Source organism: Bos grunniens, chromosome 22 (assembly GCF_055505025.1).
Source record: "Bos grunniens cultivar Pamir isolate PY7600 chromosome 22, Bosgru_T2T1.0, whole genome shotgun sequence".
Classification (NCBI taxonomy): Eukaryota; Metazoa; Chordata; class Mammalia; order Artiodactyla; family Bovidae; genus Bos; species Bos grunniens.
Genome location: NC_141186.1, coordinates 7,824,159 through 7,850,309, shown reverse-complemented (window position 1 = coordinate 7,850,309; position 26,151 = coordinate 7,824,159). Strand labels below are relative to the sequence as shown.

The window sequence follows — 26,151 nt, the reverse complement described above, 5'->3', positions numbered from 1 at the left end:
ACTCAACATTCAAAAAACTAAGATTGTGGCATCTGGTCTCATCACTTTATGGCCAATAGAAGGGCAAAAAGTGGAAGCAGTGACAGATTTTATTTTCTTGGGCTCCAAAATCACTTGGGTGACTGCAGCCATGAATTTCCTTGGAAAGAAAGCTATGACAAACCTAGGCAGTGTCTTAAAAAGCAGAGACATCACTTTGCTGACAAAGGTCCATATAGTCAAAGCTATGATTTTTTCCAGTAGTCATGTACGGATGTGAGAGCTGGACCTTAAAGAAGGCTGAGCACCAAAGAATTGATGGTTTCAAATTGTGATGCTGCAGAAGACTCTTGAGAGTCCCTTAGACACCAAGGAGATCACACCAGTCAATCCTAAAGGAAATTAACCCTAAGTATTCATTGCAAGGGTTGATGCTAAAGCTGAAGCTCCAATACTTTGGTCACCTGATGCAAAGAGCCAACTCATTAGAAAAGACCCTGATGCTAGGAAAGATTGAAGGCAAAAGAGGAGAGCTGCAGAAGATGAGATAGTTAGACAGCATCACCAACTCAGTGGTTTTGAGCAAACTCCAGAAGGATAGTGAAGGACCGGGGAGCCTGCTGTGCTGCAGTCCATGGGGTCACAAAAAGTCAGACACAGCCTAGCACTGAACAACAATATAACTGAATCTCTTTACTGTACACTTGAAAGTAACACAACATTGTAAATTAACCAGACATCTTTTTGGTTTTTTTCCCCCTTTTTGGCCTGGACTGGTTGACCACTGGAGTATGAGACTTCAGCTGGTCTCATGAATGAGGCATTTTGAATTAGACGCAGAGTTCCACTGTTCAGTGGAAATGGTGTGTACAAGAGTAGGCCTGGAAGGAACAAATAACTTACTTGAGCAGGTGGCTCAGGCTCCCAGGGCACCCGCTTCTGCTGCTTTGCTATCTCTACCTCAACCCACATCTACGGGCTCACAAGGGGAAAATCTGGGCTTGCTCTACCCTTGAGTGTCCATGGTGTGGCACTAGTCTTCTCTAGTCTGGTGCAGAAATAAAACAGTAGTAACACAAAAGGACACATATTGTATGATTCCAGTTACATGAGGCTCCTAGAACAGTCAAATGCACAGATACAGAAGGTAGGACAGCGGTGGCCAGGAGGGAGCGGAGGAACAGGATTTATTGTTTAATGGGATCAAAGCTTCAGCTGGGGGCAATGAAAGAGTTCTGGAGATGAACAGGAGTGATGGCCACACAGCAATGAGATGGTATTTAATGCCACAGAATTGTACACTAAAAATGATTGAAGTGGTAAGTTCATATTATGCTATGTATATTTATATTCATGTTATGTATATTTCACCACAATGAAAAACACAGTAGCAAAAGAAAATTCTCCCAACGTGTGGGACTTTAGTTTACATGAAAGGAGAGATGGCCTTATCCATGGATCTGCACTGGTTTATGCATAATGCCTAAAACAGCTAGTCAGAAAACTGAAAAGGTCAGCGCTGAAAAACTGGTAATAAGATGTCAGTACGGACCTGTTGAAACGCACAGCCTGGAACTGTGTACATAGCCTATGGCCCCCGGAGACATTCAGTGGAGAGGGTGCCCCTGACAGTCCTGCGGGCACCTTGGAGCACTGAACTTGTTCTCTGGTTGTCAGTTACCTCTGTCTCCAGCCACACCTATGCTTGTGTAACACAACCATGCACGTCGGGGCCACAGTGGCAGAGACGGAACCCAGGCAAGAGTGCAATAACACAAGCTTCTCTTCTTCCTTAGATTTGACCTGGTTTCCATCACTGCTCAGTGTCCAACATGCCAACAGGCAGAGGCTACAGTGAGTCCCCACAGCATCGATTCCCTCGCTGGCCCCTCTTGTTGGTTATGTGGGAGAAAAGCTTATACTGGATCCCTTTTCTCACAGCGGTTATAGTTATCAATATTCGTCCTCATTGGAACAGATACTTAATCTCGATATGATTTTGTCTTCTTTGCCTGCCTTGCTTCTTCTAGCACGATATCGTCAACTCAGAATGCCTCACTGATGGCAGTGGAATCACACAGTACATCGTCTATAACCAAGAAGCTGATTCTGCCACAAAGGCAGTAGGGAATGGAGTCATGTTCTTGAATCCTACTCTACGCACCTCACCCAGAAAGAGATGGCTTGATCAAAAGGTAAGGTCACAGGGTACTAGCTGAGCTAACACTCTATAGAGTGGTTAGGGCACCTGCCCAGGATACAGTATGTGCCTTAAACCAGTCACCAATGCATGGTGTCATTTCTTTTATAGACAGAGTACACTAAGAACCAAGGAGTGGAAGTAGGAATGACCTCCCTTCTATTGCATATGATAAATCACCTATCAAAATTCTGCAAATCAGCCCCACAACCTTTAGACTGGTGAATTAGAAGGGTTGGGTAGGCAAGGGAGATATATTTCCACGAGGAACACACAGGCATGTGCCAGTGAATTGGAAACTCAAATTGCTCTCCAACAGACAGAGGAGGTCCCTCTACCGACTAATGACTGGTCCCGATTACCAAGGGGGTTGCTGCTACCTGATGGGGGAATGGATGACTATGTCTAGATCCCAGGAATCTGTCCAATAGCAACAGTCAGTGAGAAACCATGGCAAACTAAGAAAGGTGGGGCTTCAGCAGGAATGAAGGTTTGGATCTCTCCTACCAGTTAAAAGAAATCACGTTGGCCAAGAGGCTCAGGGGGCAGAAGGGCAATATTGCAATGATTATCAACTGACACCTCTTGGCCAGTTGTGGGATCGAGGACTGTACTATCTACATTTAATGATAAGCATTTACTTTTTTCTCTGCATGTGAGACAGCACTCATGTGTAAATAAGCAGTGATGGTGGTTGATGTTATTGTTTAGCTCCGAGTGAAAGTCTGATTGAATGGACGTATTCCCAGATCATATAGAAACTGATAGAACTTTGTGTTTCCCCTGTTTTGTTCCCAATTATGTTCATGCAAATGAAAGGAAAAAACAGATGGACTGTGCTGGTTGATTTCTGATTGCCTCTCCGGATCCACTCTGCACCCACTCTGCCCGACTCTGCAGGCAGGATTACCTGGGAGGATGACTCCTGAGGACCGAGGCACCAGCGCTCCCTTGCCTTTCAGCTATCAAATGGTTCAGCCACAAGGGTAGAAGGAGAGAGAGATTGGAGTATTTCTTCCCCACTACCAGACCACTGGCAACGATTATGTTCCTCCAACTGTGGTTAACCTCTCTTTTCATGACCACGTTCCTGCTGGGTTTTGATAACACCTCCACCTCCCCTCACACCTTCCTGCTGTTGACAATCCCAAGAGCTTTAACATCCCTTACTGGTTCTCTCAACCCTGCCCACATCTCTGTCTGTGGTCCTTTCATTAAACTCTCTTCTGTTAAACCTACTTGTTTTTTCAGGGCAAGAACTGAACTCATTATTTTTGAAATAGTTGTTATTAAGGTTTAAATAACATGCAACACCGCACAGAGTTTAAGTGTACAGTGTAGTGACAGAGTACATACACTCGGGTGACCATCATCCCCATCATACAGGATGCTCTCATTTCTTCAGAAGCTCTGTGTGTTCCCACCTCCTCAAAGCGACCACACCATTGTTTTCACCACAGATTAGTCCCGCCCCTTTGTGAACTTCATATAAAAATGGAATCATGCAGGGACTTGCCTGGTGGTCCCCCGTACAGTATGAACTCTTTTGCTAAATTTCACTTATCATATTTTTGAGATTCATCCATGTGACTGAGTGCATCAATATTTACTTCCTCTAACTGATGAAGGGTATTCTATCGCATAAACATGATGCAGTTTGTTTTTCTATTCAGTCAATGGATGACATGTGGGTTGCTCCCAGTTTTTAGTTATTGTGACTAAAGCTGCTATGAAATTTGGGTATAAATCTTTTTGTGGACATTCTTTTTTTTTTTTTTCTTTTTGGATATACACTCAGGAGTGGAATTCTCTGTCTTTGGGGAGGTGTATTTTAACTTTATATGAAATAACCAAATAGTTCTCTAAAACAATTGTACCAATTAAACCTTTAGAGCGCGCTATCTCTCCAAATCAGGCCAGGCCAACACAGGCCTGAATAAAGACAAACTTGAAAATGTCATTCGGATTCGCTAGTAATATCCAATGGACTATTCTAAAAAAACGGTGGTAGGCACAGTTCCTGAAGCAAGCAAAGCGCAGCTCCTCCTACAGGTGCCTCCTGTCCCCTCCCCACCGTTCTCAGCGATCGCCAGGCGTCAGAAGGTCCCCTCCAGCCCAGATGTGTGAATTCTCACTCCTCAGCTTACCAACTAGCTGTTAGAAGATGAACAGTTAAGTAAATTCATTTACACTTACACGTGAATGACTGTCAGGCCTTTTAGGGGAAAAGGAGTCTCGCTAGTCCGTGTCACTCCTCGGAATGAGGCTGGTCAGTTAGTTTTCTTAAAAAAAAAAAAAAATTATTCCACTCTAGGAGAACTCCAGCTGCAAAGTCAAGAAGCAGAGGACAGAGTTAGGCATCCGATTTTTCCCGGTCCTCCTGGAGGGGCTAGGCCTCTCAAGACTGCGTCCCCCTTTCTCAGAGGGTCCCCAGGCAGGCGGGGATGCCCTGAAGCCGGTGCTCTGGTCTCCCGCCTCCTCAAGCCCTTCCCCTTCGTCCGGGAGGCGCCCTGGGAGCCTGCCGTCCGTCCGGCGCAGCCTCCTTTGGCACCGAGACCTCCAGGTGCCCAGCGCGAAGGCGGAGCCGGGCTGCAGCCGCCTCCCCGGCGCCGCGGACGAGACCCCCGGGAGTTTGGGCCCCCGCGCTGCGGCTCCGTCGTCCCCAGCCTCCCAGGCCCGCCGCGCTCCCCCCTCTCTGCGTGCGCGGGGCTAAGCCTGCGACGCGCGAACACAGCGCAGCGCGCGGAGCCGAGAGGCGCGCGCCGGGCAGCGGCGCGGGCAGCGGGATCTCGGCGCGGTCGGAGCCCGCGCTCCAGCTGCGGGCCCACGGACGCCCGCACCATGGCTGCCGAGGGACCCGGCCCCGGCGCCCGGCTCTGGGCGGCGGCGCTGCTCCTTCTTGGCCTGCCGCGCCTCTCCACGCCGGCGAATGGTGAGTGTCCGTGGAGCGTCCACGAGGCGGCGGGCCCCGGGTGGCTCATAGGGTCTCGGTGGGGAAAGCGAAGCTCGCCTGGGCTGCCCCCTGGGACGAGCCCAGAGCACGGCCAGCTGGGGCGAGAACGAGGCGAGTGGCCGTCCTGCCACCCTGCGTCCCCTCTCCCGGCTCCTCGAGTAGCCTCGAGCCGAAACGCACCCTGGAGTCCCTCAACCACCCCTTCCTGCGGGGCGCGCACCGGAGAAAGCCTGTGCTTTGATCTCACAGCCCTGCCGCTAGCTTTCCAAGATCTTGAAAAGTCTGCAAAATGACATCACGTCTAGGGTGCCTGGAACCTCCGTTGCTGAGATACGATTTCCCACGTCTATTAAATGTGCTCCTAATTGCACCGCCAGTGATTACAAGACTCCCTCGGAGTTTTGGCTTGGTCCAGGAAGAGCTGAAAGATGAGAGGAAATCAGCTAGGCGAAAGAGAGATAATATACAGGAGAGAGACGATGGCACGTGCAAAGGCCCTGTGAGTGGCAGGGGAAATGGGATAAATGATAGAGTGGCTAGAGTGCAAAGTTCAAGGTGAGGCTGTCCTTCCACAAGAAGCTGGAGAAATAGGTAAGAACCAGATTATTGCAGATTTTTGAAAATTGACCCATCTTTTTGTTCGTTTGTTGAGCCTGAATTCAGCTTTCAATACTTCTCTTAAATTAGCAGAATCACAACCTTAGATCAGCTCAGTTTCAAAAATCTAATTTAGCTGTTCAATCAAAATCCCTATTGATTTGTGCAGAAGGATATGATGAAAAAGAAGTCATGAGTTCTCACATCCGTGAGGGGTTTCTAGTAAATCAAGCTTGGGACAAGTTAGGTTGATGAAGTAAAAAAAACTCTTGGCTGATTCAGGATGCTTTGTCTATCTTAAAATGTCATCACTATTTAGCAAACAATATTGGGTAAAAGGAGAAGATTTGACAAAAAAGAAGCACAGTGGTTAAGGAAAGGAGAAAGCCAGACGAAAACCTCCAGGTATTATCTTAGAAGTTTTGTCTTAAGTGCCAGATTGTAGGACTCTTTGCTCATAATTAAGGTCAGTGTCTTATTTCTCCATATCCTCAGAGAGAGTGTGTGAGGAAAAAAAAAAAAAAAAACACTGTTAACTTTGAAAGCTTCTAGTGAACCCTGTTAATTTTTAATTAAGATAAAATTCATGTACAATTTACCGTTTTAAAATGCACAATTCAAGTGTTTTTTAATATAGTCCTTATGTTTTACAACCATCACTACTCTCTAATTTCTGAGTATTTTCATCACCCCAAAAGAAATCCCATCCCTATAAGCAGCCAATCCACTCTTAGTTCTTTGCTGTAGTAGTTTTTGGCCGGACATTGAGTCATGAAAAATTAAGCTGATTTAAAGAATGCAACTGGAATAAACTGGAGCTAGTACTAACTTTTGAACAATGTATACTATTGTACACATTTTATTTCCTTTTAAAGAAATGTCCTGCAATCCATGAGACTTTCCTTTCACCCCATTATAACTGCTTAAGTGGAATGCCAGATGGATATGGAGCAATATGGCTTGATTTGGATCATAGAAAATTTAAGACAGAAATATCATCAGACAAGGAGAAAGCACCAAGCCTGGCTGTTGTTCAGTTGCTAAGTTGTGTCCGACTCGCTGCCACCCCATGGACCGAAGCACACCAGGCTCCTCTGTCCTTCCCTATCCCCCTTTTCTTCTTAGCACTTGCCAGAAATGCCTCCATTTCTCCCTCTTCTCCTTTCCTTCTCCCTTCTTCCCCAATGGCGAACTATAGGTACCTTTGCTTTCAAGAAACTCCAATTGCTGAGCTCCAACTTTTATAACAGAGCCATTGAAGAAATTAGAATCTATTTATGAAAGGAATCTTTTCTTTACTAAATATATGCTTAACTACCACCACTTTTCACACTTAGGGATTTGTGTTCTACAGTGATGGAAGGAGGAAGATGAAATGTGCAGCTAACCTGAGGTGTTAGGACATTTGAAGAGAGAGTTTGGTGTTATTAAAAATTCCATAGACCTATTAAAAAATAAGTCAAACTCAAATGACATTTAGTTTTCATTGGACTAATTAGATATGTATCTTATACATAAAAGAGACCTGCTACTGTAATTTTAAAATACTTTGAAACTGAAAAATATCTTCTCATTAACTGAATGCAAATTAACTGTGTTTGGGTAATGATTGAAGGAAAAGATCATTAATTCAACAGGTAATTTGAGTGTCTACCTTATGCTAGGTTACTACCCTTGCTGTTGAGGATAGAATGGCAAGGAGAAAAAGGTCCTTGTTATCAGGGAGCTTAAAGTCCAATAGGGGAGGGACTTCCCTGGTGGCTAAGACTCCATGCTCCCATTGCAGGGTCCCAGGTTCAATCCCTCGTCAGGGAACTAGATCCCACGTGGTGCAACGAAAGATCCCTCATGTGGCAGCTAAAAGATTCCACATGCTTCAGCTAAGCCGTGGCCCGACAAAAGAAAAAAAACCCAGTGGGGGGAAGAGACTCATTAGGCAAATAATTATGTGAACAGAATGTGAAATTGCAGTTCGGATAAGATTAAAGGACAGAAGTACTATGACAGCATGTATCAGGAGATTTTTTCATTTGGTGTAGGAGGATCTGAAAGATGAGCAAGAACTGACCAGGCAAAGTGGGGAAGAAAAGGGATCTGAACAGAAAATGATGTACAAAGAAACTGTGAGTCACAGAGAAAACGGGACATGTGATAAGAAACAGAGTTCTGGAGTCCAGAGTCCAAGGTGGAAGTAGTTTGCGATGATGCTAGGAGAATTGACATGGGGCCAAGTTTTGTTTCAATCCCCAAACGGAAAGGAAAACATTGAATGGCTTCCAGTAGTAGAGTGACTGATCAGGTTTGCATTTTTAGAAGCTCATCCTGAGAGTAGGAAGAATGGATAGGACCAGGGCAAGACTGGATGTGGAGAGACCATACAGGTGGTATTTCACTTGTCCAGGTGAGAGAGGCTAGGGATGGAAAGAAGGCTGGGGTGAACAGAAAGGGTCTGGACTGAAGAGAAGAATGTGAGTCATCCATGTCAAGACGGTCTGTGAAGCGACGTGTGTAAATGGAATCCTAAGGAAAGATTTTACAGCAAGATGACCTACTTTAGTTTCTCCACATATCCACTGAAGTATAAATACTGAACTAGTTCTAGTAGTTTTTTAGTGGATTCCTTAGGATTTTCTACATTCCAAGATTATGTCGTTTGCAGATATATTTTTCTTTTTTCTAATCTGGATGCTTTCTATTTCATTTTCTTGCCTAATTGCCTTGGAGAGAACTGCCAGTACAATGTTGAATAGACGTGGCAAGAGTGGATAATCCTTGTTGACAAGGATGGTAGCAGAAGGCATTCAGCATTTCACCATCAAGTGTAATGTCAGCTATGGGATTTTTGTAGATGCTTTTATCAGGTTGAAGAAATTCCTCTTCATTCCTGGTTTGTTGAATGCTTTTATCATGAAAAGGTATTGAATTTTTGTCAAGTGCCTTTCTGCATCTATTGAGATGATCATGTAGTTTTTGGCCTTTATTCTATTGATAAATTGTATTACCTTAATTGATTTGGGGGTATAAGTCAACCTTGTATTCCTGGGATAGATCCCACTTAGTCATAGTGTATAATTCTTTTTTTTTTTTAATTCTGCTGGACTTGCTTTGCTAGTATTTTTGTTGAGGATTTTTGTGTCTATATTTATGAGAGATAATGGCCTATAATTTTCTTTTCTTGTGTCTTTTGTCTGGGTTTGGCATTAGGGCAATGGTGGCCTCATAGATCAAGTTGGGAGGTGTTGCTCTCTGCTATTCTATTTTTTAGTTTTTATATTCTAACCATTTTTTAAATTGAAGTATAGTTAATTTACAGTGTTGTATTAGTTTCAGGTGTAAAGCAAAGTGATTCACTTTTTAATAGTCTTTTCCATTATAGGTTATTACAATATATTGAATATAGCTCATTGTGTTACATAGTAGGTCTTTGTTGTTAATCTGTTTTATATATAGTAGTGCACATGTATTAATCCCAAACTCCTAATTTGTCTCCCCCCTCATCCTTTTTGGTAACCATATAAGTTTGTGTCTGTGAGTCTATTTTTGTTTTGTAAATAAGTTCATTTATATCATATTTTTAGATTCCACACGTAAGTGACATCATATAACATTTGTCTTTCTCTGTCTGACTCACTTAGTATGATCAGCTCTGGGTTTATCCATGTTGCTGCAAATGGCATCATCTTTTTTACAGCTGAGTAATATTAATGTTTTCCATCTTTTTGGTCATTTTACTACATTTTGGATGATGTCTTCTGATTTCTTTTTCAAGGATAAGTTCTTTGTTCAAATGTGTCTGATATGCAGTCAAAAACATTTATTACATTTTAAATTTATCATTTTTTATAAACATTTCTAGATTTCCTATTTTGTTCTTTTTCAAGTCAGCTTAGCAACTTTTTATAGCTTCCTATCCTTTGCAGATATTTTCAAATTTGTTATTTCTCTAAATATAGTCATCATCATTGTTTTGTAGTCTGTGCCTGTTAATACCAGTATTGGGCTTATTTTTAGGTCAGTGTCTGTTATGTGTCACATCTGTTGCTTCTCACTCACAGTGCCTCGTTTGCTTGAACTCTTTGCTGTGTCTTACTTTGGTGGTCATTGCCTTTGAAAAAGTGTTTGCATGGGATTTCCTGAAGCATAAGATAAAGGTGTTTTTGTTTTTGTTTTCCCCCTCCAGAGAGGAGTTAAAATTGTTCCTATGAGGTGTCTGGATACATGTTCGTCTTGGGCCACTTTAGGCTACATCCATGGCTTCATGTATTTTAGACATTCATTTTCTGTTAGGACTACTGTTCTCAACGAAGATTAGCATTTGGGTTCCTAGCACCAAGATGACTCCTCCAGCAGTCTTCAGAATGAGGGGAAGGGGATACAGTTTACCGTTGTCCACTCTTTCATCTTGAGAGTTTAACGTTTCAGACTCTCAGATTCGCGTGTGCAGTAGCAGTGCTGGAGCAGGGAAGAGAGGTCTATCCGATTCCTTGCATCATGTGAAGCCTTGGCTTTCACTTTTATCTCCGGGGTTTGACCATCAAAACCTGTGTCTAATTTCATAGCCCTTTTTTTCCAGATATACAAATGCTACTTATACAAAAGTGTCTTGAGGGTGCATGCTTGCTTCTTCAGGTAGGATTACCAAGATTAATATAGTTATTCAGGTCGTTTTCTGCACACTGGTACCATGTCTGAGAGAACTCCAGTCACCTACAGGTAATGTTTACTGTGAGAAGTTTTTGCATTTCTTTTATTATAGCTTTTGCTTCCAAAGCTTTGACGATTACTGTGTTTGTGGTAATAATTTTGCAGTAGACGACAGCTAAGTTTCTTATTTGATTAAGATCAATATTGAAAAGCAGAGACATTACTTTGCCAACAAAGGTCTGTCTAGTCAAGGCTGTGGTTTTTCCAGTGGTCATGTATGGATGTGAGAGCTGGACTGTGAAGAAAGCTGAGCACCAAAGAATTGATGCTTTTGAACTGTGGTGTTGGAGAAGACTCTTGAGAGTCCCTTGGACTGCAAGGAGATCCAGCCAGTCCATTCTGAAGGAAATCAGCCCTGGGATTTCTTTGGAAGGACTAAAGCTGAAACTCCAGTACTTTGGCCACCTCATGCGAAGAGTTGACTCATTGGAAAAGACTCTGATGCTGGGAGGGATTGGGGGCAGGAGGAGAAGGGGACGACAAAGGATGAGATGGCTGGATGGCATCACCGACTCGATGGACGTGAGTCTGAGTGAACTCCAGGAGTTGGTGAGGCCTAGTGTGTTGCGATTCATGGGGTCACAAAGAGTCGGACACAACTGAGCGACTCTACTGAACTGAACTGAATATTTTATGGTAATTTTGCTGACGGAAGTGAAATGTGACATTTTAGGTGGGCTTTTTCTCCCTGCCTTTACCTTAGATTTGACAGGGTCCCGACTTGGTCCCTTCAAGAGGTTGCTGGGGGCCCCAGCACGCCCTCCTGCACCATGGTTTTCTTGCCTAAAGCTGTCCTTTGCTTTCAGACTCAGCTTCCACCTCTCCCTGAGTTCACGTCCTATTCTACCCATCTCCCTATATTTCTTGAGGCTTCTTGCGCATAGATTGATGTAGTGCCGGCAGCCAGTGTGCAAGAGACGAGGCTACTGCTCTCTTGGCCAGTGGGGAGAAATGCAGCAGACACAAGTGCACTCATCGTGGGAAGTGATGATGTCCTGAGACAGGAGGGGAGCAACCTGCTGGTGTGAGGTCACCCCCCAGGCCACAGCAGCAGAGGAAGGCAGAGCTGAGGCTGAATCAGGGCCTTGGACACCAAGTGACCCCACCCAGGGGAGCCTAGGACGCTGAGCTTTAGCATATGCGGTTTGTAAAGTGCCATTTTATTTATTTTTATTCAGTATTTTGATTTTTATACAATTTTGAAGGTTACTTTCCATTTACAGGTGAGTGATCACACCATCATGGTTATCTGGGTCATGAAGATCTTTTTGTATAATCTTCTGTGTATTCTTGCCACCTCTTCTTAATATCGTCTGCTTCTGTTAGGTCCATACCATTTCTGTCCTTTATTGAGCCCATCTTTGCATGAAATGTTCCCTTGGTATCTCTGATTTCCTTGAGAGATCTCTAGTCTTTCCCATTCTATGGTTTTCCTGTATTTCTCTGCACTGATCACTGAAGAAGGCTTTCATACCTTTCCTTGCTATTCTTTGGAACTCTGCATTCAAATGGGTGTATCTTTCCTTTTCTTCTTTGCCTTTAGTTTCTCTTCTTTTCTCAGCTATTTGTAAGGCCTCCTCAGACAACCATTTTGCTTTTTTTGCATTTCTTTTTCTTTTTCTTGGGGATGGTCTTGATCACTGCCTCCTGTACAATGTCATGAACCTCCGTCCATAGTTCTTCAAGCACTCTATCAGATCTAATCCCTTGAATCTGTCACTTCCACTGTATAATCGTAAGGGATTTAATTAAGGTCATACCTGAATGATCCAGTGATCTCCCCTACTTTCTTCAATTTAAGTCTGAATTTTGCAATAAGGAGTTCATGATCTGAGTGACAGTCAGCTCCTGGTCTTGTTTTTGCTGACTGTATAGAACTTCTCCATCTTTGGCTGCAAAGAATGTAATCAACCTGATTTCAGTATTGACCATCTGGTGATGTCCATGTGTATAGTCATCTCTTGTGTTGTTGGAAGAGGGTGTTTGCTATGACCAGTGCGTTCTCTTGGCAAAACTCTATTAGCCTTTGTCCTGCTTCATTTTATACTCCAAGGCCAAACTTGCCTGTTACTCCAGGTATCTCTAAACTTCCTACTTTTGCATTCCAGTACCCTATAATGAATGCAAAAGTAGGAAGTTTAGAGGTACCTGGAGTAACAGGCAAATTTGGCCTTGGAGTATAGAATGAAGCAGTACCCTGTAATGACGGAGAAGGCGATGGCACCCCACTCCAGTACTCTTGCCTGGAAAACCCCATGGACGGAGGAGCCTGGTGGGCTGCAGTCCATGGGGTTGCGAAGAGTTGGACATGACTGAGCGACTTCACTTTCACTCTTCACTTTCATGCATTGGAGAAGGAAATGGCAACCCACTCCAGTGTTCTTGCCTGGAGAATCCCAGGGACTGGGGAGCCTAGTGGGCTGCCGTCTATGGGGTCGCACAGAGTCGGACACGACTGAAGCGACTTAGTAGCACCCTGTAATGAAAAGGACATCTCTTTTTGGGTGTTAGTTCTAGAAGGTCTTCTGGGTCTTCATAGTACTGTTCAATTTCAGCTTTTTCAGCATTATTGGTCGGGGCATAGACTTGGATTACCATGCTATAGAATGGTTTGCCTTGGAAACAAACAGAGATCATTCTGTCATTTTTGAGACTACACCCAAGTGCTGCGTTTCAGACTCTTTTGTTGACTGTGAGGGCTACTCCATTTCTTTTAAGGGATTCTTGCCCTCAATAGTAGATATAATGGTCATCTGAGTTAAATTCACCCATTCCAGTCCATTTTAGTTCACTGATTCCTAAAATGTCAACGTTCACTCTTGCCATCTCCTGCTTGATCACTTCCAATTTACCCTGATTTGTGGACTTAACCTTCCCGGTTCCTATGCAGTATTATTCTTTACAGCATCGGACTTTACTTCCGTCACCAGTCACAGCCACAATTGGGCGTTGTTTTCACTTTGGCTATGTCTCTTCATTCTTTCTGGAGTTAGTTCTATACTATTCTCCAGTAGCATATTGGGCACCTACTGACCTGGGGAGTTCATCTTTCAGTGTCATATCTTTTTACCTGTTCATACTGTTCATGGGGTTCTCAAGGCAAGAATACTGAAGTGGTTTGCATTCCCTTTTCCAGTGGACCACGTTTTGTCAGAAACGTTTTGTCCAGACACCTTGGAATGTGAAGTCAAGTGGGCCTTAGGAAGCACTACTATGAACATAGCTATTGAAGGTGATGGAATTTCAGCTGAACCATTTCAAATCCTAAAATATGATGCTGTTAAAGTGCTGCACTCAATATACCAGCAAAGGTAACTCTGCAGTAGCCACAGGACTGGAAAAGGTCAGTTTTCATTCCAATCCCAAAGAACAGCGATGCCAAAGAATGTTCAAACTACTGCACAATTGCACTCATCTCACACGCTAGCAAAGTAATCCTCAAAATCCTTCAAGTGAGGCTTCAACAGTATGTGAACCGAGAACTTCCAAGTCTTCAAGCTGGATTTAGAAAATGCAGAGGAAGCAGAGATCAAATTGCCAACATGCATTGGATCATAGAAAAAACAAGAGAGTTCCAGAAAAACATCTACTTCTGCTTTATTGACTACACCAAAGCCTTTGACTGTGTGGATCACAACTAACTGTGGAAAATTCTTCAAGAGATGAATACCAGACCACCTGACCTGCCTCCTGAGAAATCTGTATGCAGGTCAAGAAGCAACAGTTAGAACCAGACATGGAACAACAGACTGGTTCCACATTGGGAAAGGAGAATGTCAAGGCTGTACATTGTCACCTTGCTTATTTCACTTATATGCAGAGTACATCATGTGAAGTGCCAGTCTAGATGAGGCACAAGCTGGAATCAAGATTGCAGGGAGAAATATCAATAACCTCAGATATGCAGAAGATACTACCATTATGGCAGAAAGTGAAGATGAACTAAAGAGCCTTTTGATGAAAGTGAAAGAGGAAAGTGAAAAAGTTGGCTTAAAACTCAACATTCAAAAAATTAAGATCATGGCATTTGGTTCCATCACTTCATGGCAAATAGATGGGGAAACAATGGAAACAGTGAGAGACTATTTTCTTGGGCTCCAAAATCACTGCAGATGGTGACTGTAGCCATGAAATTAAAAGACGCTTGCTCCTTGGAAGAAAAACTATGACCAACCTAGACAGCATATTAAAAAGCAGGGATGTTACTATGCTGACAAAGATCCTCCTAGTCAAAGCTATGGTTTTTCCAATAGTCACATATGGATGTGAGAGTTGGACTATAAAGAAAAATGAGTACTGAAGAATTGATGCTGTGAACTGTGGTGTTGGAGAAGATGCTTGAGAGTCCCTTGGACTGCAAGGAGATCCAACCAGTCCATCCTAAAGGAGATCAGTCCTGGGTGTTCATTGGAACGACTGATACTGAAGCTGAAACTCCAATACTTTGGCCACCTGATGTGAAGAGCTGACTCATTGGAAAAGACCCTGATGCTGGGAAAGATTGAAGGTGGGAGGAGAAGGGGACGACAGAGGATGAGATGGTTGAGTGGCATCACTGGCTGGATGGACGTGAGTTTGAGCAAACTCTGGGAGTTGGTGATGGACAAGAAGCCTGGAGTGCTGCAGTCCCTGGTCTTTCAGTTAGAAAGATTACAGAATACTGGCTATACACCCTGCGTTGTGCAACACGTGCTTGAGCCTGTCTGACACTCGGTCGTTTGTGCCTCCCCACCCCTGCATCTCCCCTCGCCCTTCATTCCCCCCACTGCTTTGTTCTCTGTATCTGTGAGTCTGCTTCTTTGTTGTTAGATTCACCAGTTTGTTGTATTTTCTAGACTCCACATTTAAGTGATATTGTCTTTGTCTGACATATTTCCCTTACTATAACGCATTTGAAGTCCACCATGTTGCTGCAAATGGCAAAATTTCATTCTTTTTTATAGATGAATAGTATCCCGTTGTGTATATCTCTCTCTCCATTCATCCACTGATACACAGTCAGGGTGTTTCCTTGTCTTGGCAAGGAAATTGCCAAGCATTGTAAATAATGCCTCTAGGCATCTTTTTAAATGGAAGATTTGAAGGACTTATCCAGATAAACATGCCACAGCAGTTAGTTACTTTTTTTAAAAAGAGTAAAAACTTGTAATTGTCATCGCTTGGCCCCAGGGATGAGCGCATTGAGGTAGTTGCTGTGCTTCAGTCTTTAAGCAAGTGGGAGAGACCGCAGTCCTCACAGGTGTGTGCCCGGGGGGTGTCTGCTGAGGTTAAATTCCCTTGGATCCTGGAATCAGCCTGTGTCCATGCTTGTCCTCACACAGGGAAGCTCTTCGTGCTGGAGTCTCAGAACGGCTCTCAGGGCCTGGCACTGGAGGCCGCGCGGCTTTCCTGCAGAAGCAGAGGTGCTCACCTGGTGTCTGCAGATGAGCTGCGGAGGGTGGTCCAGGACTGCGCGTTGGCGGTGTGCACCACGGGCTGGCTGGCGGACGGCACCCTAGGGTAAGTCAGGCCAGCTGGGGGCACTCTCCTTCCAACTCATCCACTACCCCATCAGGGCTGATTTGGTGGCTCAATAATTGTTCTGTTGAGGCACCAGGATAGACAGAGTGCAGTGGGCTATGGCTTGCAGTACATTTTTTGTTTTGAGTTCTCATATAAAAACATATCTCTGGAGTTCTGTTGCAGTCTTTTCCCCCTTGCTTTGTTATTTTGAATTGCCTTTTAGGTTACAAAAATAATACATGCTCATAAAAATTTCAGGTAATATATATATATAAAGCACAAAGTGAGTTTCTCTCTTCTTCCCTACCTCAGAGTTAATGACCCTTAACTGTTTGACATATGTTCTTTGTCTCTTTTTCTCTGGGAATGTTCATCTGCTTCCATGAGAAAAGAGGAACATGGCATGGAGGTTTTAAAATATAATTACAAATTCTTTCACATTACTCCCATTGAGGAGTGGGGTCAGTGTCCTTTCCCTTTGTATTTTGTTTGTTTTTATACCACTCCTTATTTTTTTGGCCTCACCGGTGTGACCTGCGGGATCTTCATTCCCCACCCAGGGATCAAGCCCCTGCCTCCTGCAGGAGAGGCACAGGGTCTTAACCACTGGACTGCCAGGGAAGTCCCAGTGTCCTCTACCTTTGAATGAGGGACAGCATAGCATTGCCTCGACCGGTAGAACACAGCGGGAGTGATACTCTGAGGCTAGGTTGGAAAAAGCCACTCTCTGATTTCTGGGGACACTTACTTTTGTGATGCTACCACTGAGAAGTCCTAGGAAGCCCAGGCCACATGGAAATGCCCTGCGTATGTACTCTCACCAATAGCCCCAACTGATTTCCCAATTACTAGCGAGCATTAACTGCCTCTGGGTGATTCCAACCCCCAGCTATTGAGTGAGCCAGCCCAGCCTTAGCAGAGTCTCCCCAGCTCAATCTTAGACATTGTATAGCAGAGACAAGCCTTTCCCATCATGCCCTATCTGAATTCCTGACCCTTGGAATCCTTGTGGAGAAATAATTCTGTGGCTGGCTAGGAGAAAACATCCCATTAGTGCTGCTAACTGCTCTGTTTATTAGTCATAAACAGAGAGGGCAGGAGCCATTCCACTTTTTCCTTCATGCCACAGGAATGTGAGAGAAGAAATGGGCTCCAAGAACTGCTTGACCCTGAAGATGTCTGGCTGGGAAATAGCCATAGAAAACATACACAACCATGCTGATTCACATCCCCAAAGGTGAAGCAGCAATTGAATAAAGAGAAAAAATGAAACTACCACCAGAACGTTTCAGTGAGTCTGGAATTGTGACTCTCTCTGCCTCGTATTTTGCTTCCAAGGTCCTAAATCAACAAAATATGACCAGTGATAATACATATTCCCCTAATGTAGTTAAGTATGGATACTTTTAATAACTCTGTTACTATCATTGAATCAGATAATCAAGATATTCACAGATTCTAAACAGCCAGCTTGAGCCAGGCTTAGGTCTCCTAGGCATTACAAATAGAAACAAAGTCATTGGAAAGGTTTATCTTCTCTGGGTTTGCTGTAATGTGTTAAAACATATTACATAGTGGATCTCTACCTTGCTTAGATGATATTTCTTTATACAGTAAACATGCTTATTTGAAATATTTACTAAATGACATATTAAAATAGTTTTCCATGTTAATATTTCTGGAACCATGAAGTATCTGACCATTAGTAGTACATTTCACTGTGGGTCCATCTCCCCTCCCCACCAAAAACTATTAAATGCACAGTTCAAGGATTTCCCTGGCGGTCCAATGGCTAGGATTCCACACTCCTAATGTGGGGCCCTCAGGTTCGATCCCTGGTCAAAGAACTTAGATCCCAGATGCCGCAACTAATAAAATAAAAAATCCTGCATGCCACAATGAAGATCAAAGATCTCACATGTTACAATTCAGACTCTGTGCAGCCAAACAAAATAAATAAGTGTTTTTAAAAAACTTCTCTAGAGGAAAATAATATTATCCTAGACAATTTATTTCTACAAACTATGTTAGCAAATAAAAGACTTGTCACATAGTATAAAATAACCAGTCACATAGGCACCAGTCACATGAGATCAGTTTCCATTCCGATCCCAAAGAAAGGCAAGGCCAAAGAATGCTCAAACTCCCGCACAGTTGCACTCATCTCACACGCTAGCAAAGTAATGCTCAAAATCCTCCAAGCCAGGCTTCAACAGTACGTGAACCGTGAACTTCCAGATGTTCAAGCTGGATTTAGAAAAGGCAGAGGAACTGGAGATCAAATTGCCAACATCCGTTGGATCATTGAAAAAGCAAGAGAGTTCCAGAAAAATATCTATTTCTGCTTTATTGACTACGCCAAATCCTTTGACTGTGTGGATCACAACAAACTGTGGAAAATTCTTCAAGAGATTGGAATACCAGACCGCCTTACCTACCTCCTGAGAAATCTGTGTGTAGATCAAGAAGCAACAGTTAGAACTGGACATGGAACAACAGACTGGTTCCACATAGGAAATGGAGTACATCAAGGCTGTATATTGTCACCCTGTTTATTTCACTTATATGCAGAGTACATCATGAGAAATGCTGGACTGAATGAAGCACAAGCTGGACTCAAGACTGCCAGGAGAAATATCAATAACCTCAGATATGCAGATGACACCACCCTTATGGCAGAAAGTGAAGAACTAAGGAGCCTCTTGATGAAAGTAAAAGAGGAGAGTGAAGAGTTGGCTTAAAACTCAACATTCAGAAAACTAAGATCATGGCATCTGGTCCCGTCACTTCATGGCAAATAGATGAGCAAACAGTGGAAACGGTGAGAGACTTTATTTTTGGGGGCTCCAAAATCACTGAGGATGGTGACTGCAGCCATGAAATTAAAAGACATTTACTCCTTGGAAGGAAAGTTATGACCAACTTAGACAGCATATTCAAAAGCAGAGACATTACTTCACCAACAAAGGTCCGTCTAGTCAAAGCTATGGTTTTTCCAGTGGTCATGTATGGATGTAAGAGTTGGACTGTGAAGAAAGCTGAGTGCTGAAGAATTGATGCTTTTGAACTGTGGTGTTGGAGAAGACTCTTGAGAGTCCCTTGGACTGCAAGGAGATCCAACCAGTCCATCCTAAAGGAAATCAGTCCTGAATATTCATTGGAAGTACTGATGCTGAAGCTGAAACTCCAGTACTTTGGCCATCTGATGTGAAGAACTGACTCATTTCAAGATCCTGATGCTAGGAAAGATTGACGGTGAGAGAGAAGGGGACGACAGAGGATGAGATGGCTGGATGGCATCACCAGGTCAATGTACTTGAGTTTGAGTAAACTCCAGGAGGTGGTGATGGACAGGGAAGCCTGGCATGCTGCAGTCCATGGGGTAACAAAGAGTTGGACACGACTGAGTGACTGAACTGAGCTGGGTAGACAAGGCAATAATAATAAAAATAGCCAATAGAAATTCTAGATGTTATTATTGGTAGATGCAGACTTTAAAATGACTCTTTAAAATGCTCACAATACAAAGGACAAAAAGGAGAATTTTGGCAGAAGACTGAAAACTATGAAAATAACCAAGTAAAAACTCTAGAAGTGAAAAATACAATAGCTGAAATTAAGAACTTAATGGCCAAATCTAACAGCTGATTTTAAGAGTCAAAGAGAAAATTAATGAACTGGAAGATATTTTAGAGGAAAATGTCCAGAATAAAGAACAGAAGAAACGGGATGAAAATATAGAAGAAAGAGTACAAAGCAAAGAAGATGCATGTAATTGGAAATCCAGAAGGAGAAGAGAAATAAGATGAAGCAAAATTAGTATATTTAGCCACAACTGTGGAAAAATACTCACACACAGATTTAAGAAGCCCTGTGAAGCCCAGTCAGGATAAATAAGAGTTTCACAACCTGGAACAAAATAGTAAAACTGGTAAGGATCAAATATGAAGAAAAACTGCTAAAAGTAATAAGGAAAAGAAAGAGTACCTTCAAAGGAGCAGCAATAAAGTGACAGTGAAAGCCCAAAGACCACTGAATGATGCCTTCAAAGTGCTGAAAGAAAATACTGCCAAACTGGAATTCTATACCCAGTGAAAATATCTTCAGAGAATAAAGGTAAAATAAAGAATTTTCAGACAGATAAAGGGTGAGAGAATTCATTATATGTGATCTGCACTAAATGAAACCCTGAGGCACGTTCTTCTGGCAGGAGGAGAATAATTGGAGGTGGACAATTGGAGACGCAAGAAAGAACTGAGTGGTAAAAGTAAATATAGAGGTGAGTTGAAATTACATACAGATGGTCCCTGACTTATGGTGGTTCAGCTTACAACTTTTTAACTTTATGATGGTAGGAAAGCATTATGCTTTCAACAGAAATGGTTCTTCAAGTTGTGAATTTTGATCTCTTTCTAGGCTAGTGAGATACTATCATACTTTTTTGTGATGCAGGGCAGTGGCAGTAACCTGCAGCTCCCAGTCAGCTGTGCGATTGTGAGAATAAAAAACTGACACACTATAGCCATTCTGTGGTGAGATGACCATTCAGCTTTTTCACTTTCAGCATAGCAGTCAATAAATTACATGAGACCTTGAATGCTTTATTGTAAAATAGACTGTTAGATGATCTTACCCAACTGTAGGCTGATGTAAATGTTTAGAGCATGTTTAAGGTAGCCTAGGCTAAGCTCTGATGTTCAGCAGGCTATGTGTATTATGTGCATTTTTTACTTACCATATTGTCAACTTATTACAAGTTTTGGGGGATGTAACCCGCATTGTAAGTTGAGGAAGATCTATAATTATTTAAAGCAATAATAATACTAAACACTAAAAAAATGGCATACAAATCAGGAAGTGTTTGAAGTATGTTAATACATAGTATTTTAAGTTGTGTTGTTGGGAAAGAGGGTAAAAGAAACATTAAATTTTAATAAATCAAAGAAGCATGTTATAACCTCTGGAGTAACCACTAAAAGAATTGTAAAAGAACATGTAACTTCCAAACCAATACAGAAGAAGAAGAGATTGCTGAAAACGAATTCAAACCATCAAAATCTGGAAAAGAGAAGAAGAAAGAATGGGCAGAACTAATAGAAATATGGCAGATTTAAATTCAAAGAAATATGTGATTAAATTAAGCAAATATGATGCTCTGATTAGAAAACAAGGACCGTCACCTCTTAACCTGTTAGTGGGAATGTAAATTAGTACAGCCACTCTGGAGAACAGTGTGGAGGTTCCTTAAAAAAAGTAAAAACAGAGCTGCCATACGATCTAGCAATCCTACTCCTGGGCATAGATCCCGAGAAAACCATAATTTGAAAATCGCAATACACCCCAGTGTTCAGTGCAACACTCTTCACAGTAGTCAGCACATGAATGCAATCTAAATGTCTGTCAACAGAGGAATGGGTGAAGAAGTGGTACATACAGGCAGTGAAATACTACTCAGTCATAAAAAAGAAACAGCACTTTTGCCAGCAATATGGGTGGACCTAGAGATGATCATACGAAGTGAAAAAAGTCCAACAGAGGAAGACAAATATCATATGATATCACTCATAAGTGGAGTCTAATTTTCAAAAAGATACAGGGCTTCCCTGGTGGTCCAGTGGTAAAGAATCCGCCTGCCAACGCAGGAGACATGGGTTCAATTCCTGGTCCAGGAAGATTCCACATGCTGCAGGGCAGCTGAGCCTGCGTGCCGCAACTACTGAGCCCGCGTGCCGCAGCCACTGAGGCCGTGCTCTCAGGAGCCTGTGCTCCACAAGAGGAGCCACTGCGATTAGAAGCCCATGTGCTACAAATAGAGCGGCCCCCACTCTCCGCAACTAGAGAGCCTGTATGCAGCAACAAAGACCCAGTGCAGCCAAAAATAAACAAACACTTTTAAAAGATACGAATGAACTTATTACAAAACATAGACAGACTCAGGGGCAGCTCTTTCCTCCCTTTCTACCTTCATCACCCGTTCATCCACCTCTGTGCCCAGATAGCTACTGATCAGGTTTCGGACACCTGAGGCTAATTTGTAATTCATATAAATGGAGTCATACAGCATATGCTCTTTTTCTGACCCCTTTCACTTAAAAATTATTTTGATATTCATCTATATTTATGTTATTAATGGTTCATTGTGTTTTACTGCTAAATAACATTTGATTGCATCAAGTATGCGGCAATTTATTTATCCATACACTTCCTGATAGGCATTTGGGTTGTTTCCATTTTTGCTCTGTAACAAATAAACCTGTTGTGAACATTTATGTACAAGTTTTTCTATGAACGTGTGTTTTCATTTATGTTGGGAAGTACATAGATGTGCTGTGTCTACATCATACGGCACAAATGAAAAAAAGAAAAAACAAGAACCATGAGGTGGATTTAAAAAAACCCTATTTGTTGATTTAAGTGATACCCCTAAACAAATCATGGGACAAAAATAAATTATAGTGGAAATTTACATATATGTAGAAATGAACGATATTAAAATATAACAGGGACTTCTCTAGCAGTCCAGTTGTTAAGACTCTGTGCTCCTAATCCAGGAGGCATGGGTTCCATCCCTCTTGGAACTAAGGTCCTACATGCCACACAGTGTGGCCAAAAATTATATATATATATATATATATACACACACACACATATATATACACACACACATATATATACACACATACATATGTGCACACACATGTATAGCATACCCAAACTCATGGGATGCGACTAGAGCTATACCTGGAGGAAAATGCATTAAATGCTTTAACAAAAACATTAAATGCCTATGTTAGAAAAGGAAAGAGTCTGAAGGTTCAGGAATAACGATCTATCTTAAGAAATCTGAAAAGAACAGCAAAACAAACCCATCCCCCCCAAAAGAAGGGAGCTAATAAAGAGCAGAATTTTATGAAATAAAAACCAAGCATATACTGGAAGAGATCAGCAATGTATTTTATCTGAAACTTGAATCAATTTACATGACCTGAACTCAAGCATCACCTACAACTTCCTGCTTTTAGACCGATCTCTGGGAAGAGTATTGATAATTTCAGCCCAAACTCCTGACTCAGAAAAATATCTGCTGATTCAAAGCGATGGCAGAGGAGAATTCTTTCCCAGTTTGGCTAGCTCTCCTAACCCACTGTCTTCTTTGTCTGTTTCAGGACAACTGTGTGCAGCGAGCGGAGGGGTGAGCAACAAACCATGCGAGCTGTGGATGTGAGGGTGAAAAGCAGCCCCGTTCCTGGGGGTACATACAACGCGCTGTGTATTAAGGATGAAGGTCAGTACCAGAGCCTCTGTAAAGGTTTTGGAGGCTGTGCTTGTGGGGGGTTGACCTTTAGGTTGTGTTCTGTTAGAAGCCAACTTTACGATGAGGATTCACTGAACACTGTGAATCAGGAAGTCTTCTGAAGAAAAGCCAGCAGGGCAGTGGGGAAGCGGACAGGGAAAGGAGGGGGCCAGAAGGGGGCCACTAATCAGTGTCCACAGGGGTTGGGAGGTGGGTGTAGGTGGGGAGTAACTCTGGTGGGGTCCTGCAGGGGCTCTCTGGAGACAGTGACCACAGGTCATCATGGGATTCCTGATGAGGAGTGAGAGAGCAGGGCTATTTATACCACTGCTGCTGTCAGTCACTGGGTAAGGGCTACTTCAGGGAGCTGTAAATTCCCAGACTCTTCTGGATTTCAGTGTGCTCAGACAAAGCGTTCCAATAGGCAAGCCAACCTCCAACAGAGATGCACAGATGCCTACCTAGAGCCCCTGTCCACGGACCCCTGACAGCATCTGCTACAGCTGCTGATACTGCATGCCCTTCAATCTGCCTTCATGGTGGAAATTTTTCTACAAAGGAAAAAAAAAACACACACACTTTTTCCCTGAAAGGAAATTTATAGGATTTAGGAAACTTCTCCTAGAAAGGAAAATTCAACTCTCTTATGAGAAATCAGCTGAATGATGAGGAGAAGACCATAAAGGAGTCTCCAGGGCAGCATATCATGAGCCCTGGGAAAAGTACACTTTCACGGTCAGAAATTCATGCCACTGAAAGGCAATGTCCGTGCGCAGCGGGAGAAAGCAAGCTGCTTACTCATCAGTCATAGACATCACCACGGCTACTGCCTGGCTGCACAGTGTTCTCACCTGGAAAGTTTTAAGAAATACTGAGGCTTGAGGGCCAGCCCCAGAGATTCAGATACAAATGCTGTCGACGTTGGGGCTTTTTAAAGCTTCCCCAGGGCTTCCCAGCTGGCTCTAGTAGTAAAGAACCTGCCTGGCAGTGCAGGAGATGTTAAGAGATGCAGGTTCAATCCCTGGGTCAGGAAGATCCCCTGGAGGAGGACATGGCAACTCACTCCAGTATTCTTGCCTGGAGAATCCCATGGAGAGAGGACCTTGGCAGGTCGCATAGCGTCAGACACAACTGAAGCGACTTAGCGTGCACGCACGCACTCAGTGGTTATAAGACGTAACCCAAGTTGGAGAAATACTTCACTAATGCAGTTTCCCAAAGCTCTTTGATGGTGAGCAATACCAGATGAACATATTAGAAATACAAACCCTCAGGCTGCATCCCAGAGGCACCAAATCCCAGTGCCTTCCCCTTCAGGGAAGGGGGTCAGAGGAGTTGACAAAGCAAAGAGCCACAGGGGGGATTTCCCTAGTGGCCCAGTGGCTGAGACTCAGCACTCTCAATGTGGGGGGCTCCAGTTGGATCCCTGGTCAGGTAACTAGACCCCACACGCTACAACTAAGAGTTCACAAGCCAAAACTAAAGATCCTGTGTGCCGCAACTAAGGCCTGGAACAGCCAAATAAATAAATACATATATGTATTTTTAAAAAAGAGCCACAGTGAACCCTACAGCCCCGGCTGGTGCCTGTTAGATGTGTCTTGGTGGTAGATTTCTCTGCTGCTACGGCATCTCCCTCCAGAAAAGACTCTACATCTGTTGATTGCAGTCAAATGACTGAACGACGTGCCCTGGAAAGGTCTGGGGAGAACAATACCCGTGGTTTGTTTTTAAATCGCATAAGTAAATGAAAATGATCCTTTGAATCTCAAACCGAGGCAGAGGTTCAGATCTCTGAGGGAGACAGGACAGAGCTAAAAGAAAGGCAGCGTGACCTTTTTCTTTCGTGATCTCAATGGACATGCAGGGCTTCTGAGTCTGAGCTCTTTCCCCTGATGAACAAAGGGTATCTGCTATCCTTTGCTGTGGAACATACCATCCATGGGAGAAGGAAATGGCACCCCACTCCAGTATTCTTGCTTGGAGAATCCCAGGGACAAAGGAGCCTGGTGGGCTGCTGTCTATGGGGTCGCACAGAATCAGGCACGACTGAAGCGACTTGGCAGCAGCAGCAGCAGCATACCATCCATAAATATAGTGGCTTAAAGTAAAAACCCTTTGTTTAGTCCACTGTTTGGGGGGTGGGGAGACAGCAGTCTGTGTTTCTCTGCTGGGCTCAGCCGGGCTTATTCATGAGTCCACCATCAACTGCTGGGTGGGGGCCTTGCTTCTGGACATTGGCTGGCTATTGACTGGGGTGATGGGGGCCACTATCATCCAACCACATGTTCCGTACCATCCAAAAGGAAATCCTGGGCCTTCCACCTCACAGGCCTTCCAACAGGTTGTGTGTCTGTGAGTGTGTGCCTCGCTGTCCACAGCTGTGGCGCAGGAAGAAGCCAGAGGTTGGAGATACCTGTTCACATCCTATAGGGCACCAAGTTAAAACCCATGAGTGTGACTCTAAAACCAGGTTCTTGTCAAACCGATGAGATGTGTCTCCTGATATCTTGCACTCTGAGGAGCACAGCTTGATTTCAGTAGCCAAAAATGCATACCTCGAATCTGATCATGAAGAGACAGTAACCAGACTCAAACTGAGAACCATTATACAAAACGACTGGCCTACAAGCTTTCCAAAATGTCAAGGGCGAGAAAGATAAAGAAGGGCTAGGCAACTGTTTTGAATTAAAATAGACTAAAAAGACTTGACAACATAAATGCAGTCTGTGATCCTGGATCAGCGGAAACAGCTAGAATTGATGAAGTCTGAGTATGGATTATGAATTAGATAGTAGTGTTGTGTCGGGGCTTAAGTTCTCTAATTTGGTAACTATACTGCAGTTACTCAAGAGAATATCCTTGTTCTTGGAAACGTGTACTAAGGTTTTTGGGGACAAAGGGACATCACATCTACAAATC

General features: G+C 43.3%; 1 protein-coding gene across 1 annotated transcript in view; it reads left to right on the top strand.

Moving 5' to 3' along the window:
• Window positions 1–4,319: 4,319 nt before the first annotated feature.
• SUSD5 (sushi domain containing 5) overlaps window positions 4,320–26,151 on the top strand; it is a 44,444-nt gene continuing 22,612 nt past the window's right edge. The window contains exons 1-3 of the mRNA XM_086365683.1: window positions 4,320–5,111; window positions 15,755–15,932; window positions 23,102–23,220. Coding sequence (XP_086221809.1) covers window positions 4,382–5,111; window positions 15,755–15,932; window positions 23,102–23,220 — 1,027 coding nt within the window. The 5' untranslated portion in view covers window positions 4,320–4,381. The remainder of the gene's footprint in view (window positions 5,112–15,754; window positions 15,933–23,101; window positions 23,221–26,151) is intronic.